This window comes from Macaca mulatta, chromosome 18 (assembly GCF_049350105.2).
Source record: "Macaca mulatta isolate MMU2019108-1 chromosome 18, T2T-MMU8v2.0, whole genome shotgun sequence".
Lineage (NCBI taxonomy): Eukaryota > Metazoa > Chordata > Mammalia > Primates > Cercopithecidae > Macaca > Macaca mulatta.
Window position 1 is genome coordinate 15,016,784 of NC_133423.1, and position 12,335 is coordinate 15,029,118.

The 12,335-nt window shown below is 32.6% G+C and overlaps 1 protein-coding gene across 2 annotated transcripts in view; it reads right to left on the reverse strand.

Annotated features, from left to right (window-relative positions):
- Positions 1-12,335, reverse strand: part of CDH7 (cadherin 7) — a 130,775-nt gene that overhangs the window by 57,764 nt on the left and 60,676 nt on the right. For both annotated transcript variants that reach the window (XM_001094033.5, NM_001193994.2), the window contains 3 exon segments: positions 11,601-11,720; positions 3,986-4,153; positions 1,386-1,573 (listed from right to left, as the gene is read on the reverse strand). In XM_001094033.5, the coding sequence (XP_001094033.2) occupies positions 1,386-1,573; positions 3,986-4,153; positions 11,601-11,720 (476 nt within the window).

Below are 12,335 nucleotides of genomic sequence, written 5' to 3' on the forward strand. Positions count from 1 at the left end.
TTTATCCTTGCAATTTTTTCATGAGTTTTATGCTTTTAGATGACATAATTTTTAACCTAGGTTTTTTATGTCTCCTTTTCTAACAATTTTCTAAAATTTCCAGAAATGATATAAAATTAGAAAATAAGTTTTATATTTCCTTTACTAAATCAAATATTTTATATTGAATTTAGAATTTTCAAAGATTCGTGCTACCTTCATTATAATATATAAAATACAGGTAGTTGTTCAATAAAAAGTTTCAGTTTGCATTAAAAATTCTTGAATGTGAACAGATTGATTTCAGATGACTCTTTGAAATCTTTGAGCAGCATTGTACCTTACTGAATTCCTTTTATTTTAGACAACAAAACAAAACATTTTACCAACAGTTGGCCTACTCTAGTTATTAAAACTTTTATACACAGATTGTAACCAGCTTAGCTAAAACAGCAGCTGTCCACTGGAAATAATTGCAGAAATGTATTTCTCATTGGTCTGAAATCAAACATATGTTTTCCTATAACAACTAAAATATAACTTTATTTATTGATATGTGCTAATTATTGAAAAGCATTAATTACAAAGTTATACACTGGATTTTCATACTGACAAAAAATTCATATCTTAGGGATCAATATATTGATATATTTTTAATGTTTCAAATAGTTGATAAACTAAGACTACATTTTGAAATAACAGCTTTTGAGTTATTATTTTTGATTAAATACTTGTAAAAAGTCATGTCTCTATATTGAAAAGAGAAGAGTCCATTTTCTCCTATAACTGTGTTGAGAACTAATTTAAATATATTATGGAAAATAATCTTTAGTTTAGGCTGTACTGACTTTCCTTCTCTTTCACACTCTCTAGAAATTACGATAGGTTTTACAACTTTTCATGCTCTTCTTGTATGAAATATTCAAGTCTTCCAATTACTATAAATTTTAAATGGCAATAATTGTTAATGTGGCAAGTCTTCAACATTTTGGTTTCTACTTGAAATTATATTATTTTCATTCATGGAGAAAATAATAGCATATGTTGTTTGCATACATGGGTTTTGGTTGATTTTAGGGTTTCATTAGTGGAACAGTCAGGGCAGAAACATATTCATCTCTCCAAATAGGTCTTTAAAACAGCACATTGCCAGTCTGCTTTATTTTTATAGTGCTATAGATAACGGCTGTGAGTTTCTTAAAGAATAGAATTGATGGGTGTTATTACAAATGCAACTCAAGGTTCCCTAAGAGTCTGACACCTAAAAATAAATGCATAGCTTATCTTACTAAAATTAAAATAGTAATGATCCCATATGGCCATTCGTTTTGTCTACTGCATTCTCCCATCAAACAGATACGACTTCTCAGTAATCTGTGGTAAGAGATAAATAAAGAAAACATTACCTTCTGTATAGTAATGATTCCTTCCTGTGTTTCTTTGTCAACAGAAATCTTAAAAATGCCCAATCCATCACCATCCACAATTCTGTACTCCATTTCAGCATTAGCTCCAATATCTGCATCGGCAGCTTTAATTCTGGCCACAACTGAGGCTACAGGTAATGACTCTGGGACGTTATATTGATAAGATCCTGTGAAATTCAAAACAAGAAATGAACACATTATACCAAGACAACTAATAAAAACTTAACTATTGGGTTATTTTGACCTCATCTTAGCGTAACTTCTTTTTATTTTTTGATAAAAAATATGCTAAGAAAATGGAAAACAAAAGATGTTTCATATAGCCTTAAGAGATTTGATGGGAATGATTAGTTAATAATCATTGTGATAGCAGAAATAGATGGTGAGGAAAAGCAAGAGAAGAATCTCTAATTCCTGTATTTCTGGTGGTGAGAAATATCCTACACTGAAAAATAAAAATAAATTTAAAGTAATTATAATTGATATATAATTATTAAATGTAATTCAATATAATAATTACAATAATGTGTAAAACACTAGGAAATAAAAATAGAATAGATTGGGCTTCCAATGGGCAAATACAAGCCTAAATCGTTTTCATAACTTAATGTTGGAATTTTCTTAGCATCTTTTACCAAGAGAGTTTCAGAAAACTGGGTAAGAAAACTGGATAAGAAAGGATAAGAATGATTTGTGTGGGTCGTATATAGAATTGATTTGGGCCACAATGGTCCAGGAGCCTAGGCAGTATTAGTCGAACCGAAAAAAAAAAAAAAAAACCAGTAAAAGAGAAAAAAATAATTTTAAAAAATTTTTGTTTAAATTTTGTCATAACTCCTCATCGCCATCCCTCAAACTAAAGAAAAACTTTGGGGGCAGATGAAGAAATACATGAACCACATCACTGAGAAATGAGGAAACACCTCAGCACACTATATTCCTTCACTATTTTTTCTCTAATCATTTACTTTTTCCTGCCTCCTCCATCTTTTTCCGTTTCCTTTGGTTGTTAAATTTTGTTGCATTTGTCCTGTCTTGGAAAGGGAGAAGAAAGGATTCTCTCTGAGAAGAACATAGAAAGGAAAATGTGTCTGTATGATGGAAATATGTATTAGACTGAGACTTGTTTGCAATTTTCTAGATTTTGTGAATAGTTACTGTTTGTTTTTAAAATGATTATAATATATGCTATGACTTCTGAGTGACCCCTTTTACACATCTCAAAGTGTCCTTCGTAAAATTCAAAAATGTCAAGGTGAAACTAGTGATTCAACGGTAGAGAAAAATCCCAGCAGAAATGAATAACAATGATATATCCTTGGCTTTTTTCACTTCAGTAAGTTTGAGGGGAACCTATAATGGCCTAGAAAACCTATATCTTACTAAAATTCTACATAATTTTATCAATCTAGGCTTAAACAAAAGGAAAGCAGTTCATTTCATTATAAGCCCAAGATAACTGCATTATTTGCTTTTATAATTCTAAAAGTCCCTCCTTCTCCATGATAAGCCATCAAGATCACAATTAAGAATAGGCTTATTTAAAGAAAATAACGCTAAACTTGGGGTCACTTTTTTATATTACCAGGAGATATCGTTTCTCATATAATATAAACATTAAAACTATATAAGACAAAGATGAAAATTTTAAAGAGGCCGTCATTGAAGGAAAAAACAGTGACACTCGTATTTGCTCAGAAAGCTTCCTTTTTTGATACAATTCACTTCTAAATTCTGTTGGTAGGGAGTTTAGTTCCCATTTGTACTGGAAAAGCATTTTAGAGACATTGTACAGACATTGTAGTCTGTACAATCTCTTTATTTTCTTGAGCATTCTAAAGAAATAACACACTTAGGGAAAAAAGGGAACTAAAAAGAGAGTGAGGTGAAACGTTTTTTCAAACAGCACACCTCTACCTAGAGAATTTTTTTTTCTTTTTTCTTGGTTAAGTCAAAAGCCCCTTTGGTCAAATAAGTGGAATTGAGGGCATTTGGTTTTTTAGTTCTTTAGATTGGTTTTTAAAACACTGAATGTTTGCACAAGAAAGATGTGGGGGAACTACTAATGGAATGTTCAGTGTGTACAAACTGGCTTTAAAAAGTGTGAAATGAAAAAATGGAAATGTTTATTAGTCTTTTTTAATTTTCAAAAATAAATCAATATTTTAGTGCATAGAAAGAATAAAATGTATTTGAATATTTTTAATGGGCAACAACTTTATAATTTACAAAATATAAAAAGTAATTCTTAGAAAAAACACTAATACATAAACACAATTAGTAATTGTCTAGTATTGAAAATGTGAATGAAAGAAAAATCTTACTATATTTAAGACATGGTAGTCAAAATTTGCATTACTTAGAAGTAATGCAAATATATGATGGCTTCTATTTCTTCTCAATACCCTTATAATCCATATTGCTGAATCAAAATTATGTCTCTAATGAAATGTAAATTTGGAAGAATGAAGTAAGATAATTATTTGCTTTAGAAATATTTGAAAAAAGTCATTTTAAAGACGTATTTTATACTGTCAGGAAAAGTTATTACACTTGTATCACTTAAGAAAACAACTTACTTCGAGGAAAGCGAGGTGGGTTATCGTTGACATCCGTTAGCGTCACAGTGACTGATGTAGTTCCTGACAGTCCTCCATTTTGACCAACCATATCCTTTGCCTGAATAACAAGCAAATACTGGTCTTTAGCCTCTCTATCCATGTTTGGAAGGGCAGTCTTGATGACTCCTGTAAAATTTCAAATCCCAGTAAAACCCATCATGAATCACTGCATTTATACTAACAAAGAATACTGATACAAGTAGTAAGTCGCTCTTGAGTTGTTGCCTTTTGTTGTTTCGTTTGTTTAAGTAATTTTACTGTTTATTAAAGACCAAAGGAATATGATAGTTTTACACAATGTTACAAAACAGAGAAAACATTATTAACGTGGTTTTCTCAATACTGAATAAAGAGGATTATCTTTAGGTTTCAGGGAAAAGTGGTTAAGAAAATAACAATTTATAAATAAATAAAATGGCCTTTTACCTAAAATAATGGACAATCACCTGTACAAGTACACAGCAATGAACTCGTCCTTTTCTTCCATCTCAACAACTTATAAAAATGCATAACCACTTATTATCAGTTTTCAAGTTAAATAATATTCTTACTATCCTTAGCAACAAAAACTTTTGTTTAAATCTGAGCACACTAGCTCTCAAACACAAACATACACATACATCAGCAACAGATCTGTATTTTAAGCATTCAAATTACACTTATTTGAGAAGTCCAGGTTGCTTATTTATTTTTTGACATTACTCATTTATTCTCATACACGAACTGTAGTTGGATGCTATTGTCACGGTAATCCAGGCTCACTTTACGTAACACTTTCAATGAATCCTTATGTGTGTCTATATATTTTATAATTGATCTTTGAAATATTATAATAAAAATGAAAAAAAAATCATGTACAAATTAGGTCCAGGTGAAGTATCTAATACATATTCTTCTTAGAGCCATAATGATTTTATGCATTTTTCATGTTTGTTCTTCAATACTTCTGTTAACTCTAATTTATAACAAAGCAAATATTGACTTCCCTAATACTGTCACCAACATAAACAATCTTTGTGTGAGAGTTCTGGGACATATCTCCACCTTTTCTTTTCTGTTTTTTTTGTTTGTTTGTTTGTTTGTTTTTTGCTGTTAATCATCTTTATTTCTGTAACCCTTTTTTTAAAAATTGAGCATTACTTATTTTGAACATGACAACACATATTTCATTTATATGAAAAATATTAATAAAACGAGTTATTTTTAGAAAGGAAGTCCCACTTACTTTTATGTTTTTTTAAAAAAATTTGATTCATCTCTCATTTTTCCTTCTAATATCAATATGTGTGTTATCGTCTGTGCATATTTATTGTGATGGAGAGAAGTCTATAACCCCTCAACTAATCAGTAAGGGAAACACTGCAGCCTCATCCTCTCAAGGGTTTGCTTAGCGGAATTATTTTTGAAAAGAAATATAGCATCGTTAAGATAGAAGTCTGGTAGTCAACGTTTCTCACTTATTTTTCACACATCTAATTGTCTCTTTATAAGTGAGCCTATAAATAACACCTTTCCAAGGCAGAAATCATCACAAAGTTTGCAAATCAATGCAGGTAGGAAAGGTAATTTCCAAATGCCTCAACTATTGAACATATTTTTGACAAGAATAACATAATTGGGAAAAGTTGATCTGAAATAAGAACACCCACTACTAATAGATTTCTACTTGTAAGGCATTTGCTCGCTTTTACTTTTAAGTAAAAACTGTCTAAATTTGGAAAAGCATTCTCATACATTGGATTTCATTTGTGTTTTGTCATGTATTATATAATTGTATATATAAATACATGCACAGACAGAAAATTGTTAATATCATATTACTGAACTAGTAAAGTCTAGTCTTGACCAACTGGATACCTCTAACTCTGTGAGATTTTCATGCTTAATAATAATCAATAATTTTCAGTCACATAGGCTTAGCAAAAAAAAAAAAAAAAAGGAATTCTATCTGTGGGCTCTTTGGAAAAGACATTGGCTCATATTTTAGGCTTTGTGAATAATAATTTTTCTATAACTACATCATCTGATACCATAACTCAGAACTTTTCATTTATTTATAATCCATGTTCACAAAAAGCATTGTGCATGTGAAACATAAACTTATATTGCTATTGTTCAAAGTTGTTTTTAAGTATAGGAAAAAAATCTGATGATCCAATATCCTATCAGCCTCAGATGATTTTTTTAATGCATATTCAGCTACTATTGAATCTTTTTAAAAATTTGGTATATGTACCTCATGTAACAGATGATAGCCATTTCTGAAATCTTCCGCACTTTAGGGAAGGAATGGAACACGGGTTCTGCATACTCAGGCTTCAGATTACCCTCAGGAGTCTAGACAACTGCATGAACCCAAGGATTAATAACCAGGGGCTGGGGAGATTCACACTGTGAGGGCTCAACCCTTTAGGTTTGTTCTCACTAAAACTAAATAAACGTTTTTGGATATCACTTTGACTGGACTACCATTCCAAGGGGAATCTCAATATTGCAAAACTGGCTTCCTCAGGGATCTTGTTAACTGAGGAAGTACCTTCTCACAGCAACCAGGATCTGGGTCATCTGCACTTCCAACTCCCAAAGCACTTCATGCCTCCTTCTCTCTCCATTACAGCCTTTATTGTCTGTAGCTATTCCAAGAATTCTAAAACCATACAATTAGACTTTAAAGAAACTGGTTTCCTTATGGTTTTTATGTACTTAATAATATACATCAAGAGGTAAGTGATACCAAACAGTCAAGCCCCCAAATTGGGACTTAGCTCAGGAGGTTCTTGGCTTTGCCCAAGAAAGAATTCAAGGGTAATCCAGTGGGTTTTGGATAGCAACTTTTATTAAATGGTACTGCTGTTTGTGGAGCAGTGCTAACTCATAGTCAATGTGCCCAAACTCTGCAATCTATGGTCTCTTGGCAAAGTTATTTATACTTATGTAAACCCAATTTCAATTACATGCAAATTAAGGAGTGGGTGAATGCAAATTGAGGGGTAGATTATTTAGAAGTTTCTAGGAAAGAGGGAAGTAACTTCCAGGTCATTGCAACAGAGACGGGTGGTAACTTTCAAGTTGTTGCCATAGTATTTATAAACTGTCATGGCACTGGTGGGAGTGTCTTATGCCAATGAGCAATGAGTGCAGCTAGGACTGCTTGTGTTGACATCTGCTGGTTCCTGCCAGTTTCTTCACTTTATCCTGTCTGAACCAGATCCTGTTTTGGTCAACAAGGTTGTGACCAGAAAATAAGTCCTGCTGGTCTCCTACCTCATAAGGACCATGAATGAACTAAAGCCATTTGGTATGGCCACCACCAAAATGGAGCCGCCAGTGAAGGCAGCACCACTGAGATATGGACAGGAGAATGACGCAACAGCAAAAAAATCATTTCAAATACATGTAGTTTGGCTGTTTGCTTTGCTTTTGTTCTAACAGAACTAATTGGATATCATGTTAGCTCTCTTGGTAACTCCTTTAAAGATAATTATTTTTGTGTGATTATTCCCTAGTGAATGAGAATAATAGATATAACTGGTAATGAACTGAATATGTATTTATGTAATCAGTTTCTGTCAATATGTATTCTTAGTATTTAAAATATCTCAGTGATGCTTGTGACTAATATTAACTTATTCTGTTTTACATTATATCAATGAGTGCTATGTTACATGATGTTTAGAAATATAGTACATATTCAGGGAAAAAAAAATCCAATACGATGTTTTGCTAATGAAGACACAATTGAATATTTTAATGCAATGTGATCAGCTGTTATGCTATCTCCCCCATGCACATTCTGACTGGATAACAATGATCACTTCTGTAAATTTATTCTGAGTCCTAACTGCTACCTTCTTTCCCTTGGACAGCTCCTGTTGGAGCAATTCACCAATTATAATAAACTCAACTCATTCTGTAACATATTGATAACTATTGAAATTAAAAAAGAAAAAACTCGAAATCTTGTAGCATACAAAGTTAACTAAAAGTAAATTAGAAATAAAATGGAGAATGGGATGTATAAACATCCTTAAGTATGTGCATCTTTGAGACTTGAATTGCATTGTGAAGATAAATGTACCACTTTATATTTTAAAAATATTATGAGTGCAATACATTGCGTAGTCTTGTGTTACATATTTGTAGAATTACAGAGACGAATACAGATTGGGGTCAAGCAACACTCTTTCTTGCAAATGTAGACACTGAGGCAAGAAGAAACAGATCCTGAACAAAGCAGTTTCAAGTCAAAAAAAATATTCATGATGCTTGAAAGTTAAATTTCAAAGGAACTTAGAAACTGAAATGAGCACAAATGTTTCAGGCTTGCTTTCTATTTTTAAAAATATCCTTTGATGATAATCGTTTAAATACTGGAATACAAATTATAAATGAATTTCATATAATAGGCAATAAAATCAAGTATGGCACTTTTATTACAGACATTTATCAGTAAATCAAATATGAAAGAAATGCACAGCCCTGGCTATGCAGAAACTATGTTACTGATTAGCTGAGAAAACTCTTGGGAGGAGGAACCTATTTATAAAACAAAATCACAAAAGTTTTTGGATGTTCATTTTGTTTTACACTTAAGATAAAAATCTGCTAATGAGTTTCTATTTCTTTCTAAATTTTGTGCCTAAGCTCTGTATTATTTGACTTGTTTATCTGTAGTGTAGATACGAAAGAGCTATAAAAAGATGGAGAAGAGCGAACGACAGTGAAGTAGTAAAGTTGGAAGCTTCTGGAACATCAAAGAATTCCAGTGCTGGCAGAAAATGAAGAGTCATTGAGGAAAGGACTCTTTTTGCAACCTGTGGGGGATGTTCTCAGCAAGCTTTCAAAAGAGACAGCACTCTTGCATAGAATGAGAACCGGGAGTGTGTGAAGGGTGTAGTTGGAAGGGGTCACTTGTTATGGCAATACCCTTTACATAAAATTATGATGTAATAGGTATGCATGCAACACATAATGCAGTCACCACGTAATCATACTTCTTATGTCTAAAAAAAGAAGTCCTAAATGACAAATGATGTTTAACACTCAATTCATTTTCCACGGCTTGCTTCATCGTCAGGTGAGCTGTACCATCATTCTTACCCTGTACTTAGTTTAAAGCTCTGCTGCTGATGTCTTCAAATCCTTAATCATTTAAGAATAAAGGACCTGAATGTTCATTTTAAGTTACGAATTAGGTAGCCAGTCCTCCCATATATCACATAGACCCAAAAAAGTTATCTGTTTGCTTGCAGGTTACAAAATAAATAGATACACCTTAGAATGATCCTAAGTATGTTTAATGGAATAAATGTCATGCCCGTAATCCCCTAGTAAGTTTGTGGACACTATGAAGATAGGTGTTGAGAAGTTTGAAGGGAATGTGGTTTACCTTGTTTCCAGTGTCATGCTACCTTGCTTGTTAAAGTCAACTGTCAACACTGGGTTTTGCAACTACTCACATTCTAGCTTGGGGGAAGGAGAAATTGACGCAGAAAATACAGTTTCCCTCTGGTCATTCAGCCTGTAAATAGTGCTATAGATGAAAATTTGTGCTCTGAGATTTTAGTCATGTTATTTTCTTAGAAATTGAGAAGAAGAAATTTATAGAAATGCACCTAACAGTGATGGTTTGTGCCTATGGTTACATAATTTTTATTTAGCATAATTTCAACATTTTTCCTGTCAAAATTTTACTTTCTGACACAAAAACCCTCAGATTTGAAGGAGAAATAATGTTATTTCTCACATATAAATGAATCAGACAGACATCAGGAAAGGAAGACTAACAAGACTAAGTGAACCTTGATTTACAATTCCCCATGCCCTTTAGGTCTGAAAACTTTCCATTTCTGTCAGAAAAACATGTAATTTATTTTTTCTCACAAGAAATGTACTCTACGTATTATAAATTAGCAGAGAGGACAAAGATGCCCAGAATATCTCTGCATTAATGACCATGTAAAAAGAAGTTCCAGTGATTACCATAGTTACAGTATTAAAAAAAACTAAACTAAACTTTCCTCTTCTCTTGAAACACACAATCCCTTCAACTCTGAAATTAAAATCAGGTTTGAAGTATTAATAATGTAATCCTATGACATATACCATTGTCTAGTTGATCAACCGGTAAGGCTTTATCTCCATAGTGTTACATGGAAATCCTGTTATTCTGCTGCAAAGCCAAAATCACAAGCCAATCATTAGTAGCAGCAAAATATTTAATCCCTGAACTTAATACATGCTATTTTTGGACAAGTTATATAAGGCAGGAGTGTATGATTGTGAGCAAATTGTCAGGAACTTGTCAATGTCTTTTTAGGTTGTCAAGAGTAGGCATAGAAGGGAAGAGGTGGGTGTTTGAATTTAGGTTTCTCAGATCTATCATCCAGGCAAACAGAAGCACGCTTTCCACATTCACAGGATTCATATCATAAATCAAATACTTTCATTTACTTCTCCTTATACTTGCTTAATCATGACTGTTTCTTCCTTATTAGACTTGCCATGTGGTTTCCAAGCCCCATCTCTACACTGGTATAAAATATGCATTCCATCTCTATGAAAGCTCTAATGAATGAGCTAAGATTGAATTTACTTGTCTGTTCACGCACATTACAATGGTCATTCCCAAAAGGTGTTCATGAGAATAAATTAATACTGCTCTTTTTGTAAATATGAAAAACAGGATCAATGGCATTAAAATATTCATTTAGGATTACAGGTACTGATGAATATTCATAATCATAAATTTATATATTTGAATAATTCTAACTCCATGATAAAGGCAAAATTATTTTTAAAAAGAGAAAACGTGGATTTTCACAGTGATTAAAAAAAATCAGTGTTATTCACACCCGCCTGTGTGAATCAGTAATATTCACACCCACCCGCCCTTCCCTACACACACAGGACCAGGAAAACTGAATACATTAAAATATCAATTAATAACCAAGATAACAATGTCCCATGGTATAGTCTTAATGTAAACGGTTTCAGCTTAAAAGTAAAACAGAACAAACCAACTACATATTCTATCCATACCACTCAACCCAGTACAAATTGTTCCCCAAAATTAAAAAATATATATATTTAGTTTCATTTTTGATTTGGCAGATCATCACCCTAACTGTTATGTTTAAACTTATTTCCCTGAGAAAAATAACATCTGGAAGAATAAACTGAAACTACTACCTATTATATTACATGGCAGAGAGGTTTCTGAGATGTAAAGATTACTGTATAATTTCCTGTGTGAATGAAAACACAAAACAAAACACAAGTAAAACTCTGAGGTAAAGTATCAAAATTTTCTTAAGCATTCAGGAGATAGAAACTGAAATACTTTTGAATATATAGCATTATTTTTAATTTTGTTAAGATACTGATGACTAAAATAAAATATTTTAAATGGTGATAAATCCTCAATAATATGATGCTTACCAAAGTAGACATATTGGGAGAAGTAGAATAAAATAGTATGTTATTAGTGTCAACTATATTTAGAAATAATCATATTAATTGTAAGAAACAAACAACTTATGACTTTACAAGAATGTCACATTTCAGTTTTTACCTGTCTTTGGCTCCACTGAGAAGTATGGCTGTCCTTGCAGAATACTGTAGACCACTCTGGCACTGTTGCCATACGTAGGATCATCAGCATCTGTCGCTGTCACTTGTACCACTGAGGTCCCTAGATGCCAATCCCAAAACCACTGAATTAAAAACTTCCAAATACCACAAAACAAAATAACTTACAAAATGTTACTGATTCCACATTAAGCTTATTTGAAATTTTTCATTTATCTTTTTCAAGGCACATAAAAAAAATTGATACAGTATTATTTTAAAATAAACCAGCTCCAAAGAGATGATAGATATTAACAAAACCCTTGAAATATTTAAGGGATAAGAAAATATTCTGGCAAAAAAAAAAAAAAAAAAAAAATACCATCGATGATGCACATTAGGCTGGGATATACTCCGAATCGGATGGGACTGAAACTTTACGTGTCTCATCCATTGGGTTCAGGTAATATATTTTCATCAAGAGCAGCTTCTATAAGACTCAATCACTGTCTAGAAGACAGCATGATAACAGCATCTTGGACACTTGAATCATTGCAGGTACAAAAATGTCATGGTTAAGATGATCCAGATAAGGCCGGGCGCGGTGGCTCACGCCTGTAATCCCAGCACTTTGGGAGGCCGAGGCGGGCGGATCACAAGGTCAGGAGATCGAGACCACGGTGAAACCCCGTCTCTACTAAAAATAGAAAAAATTAGCCGGGCGCAGTGGCGGGCGCCT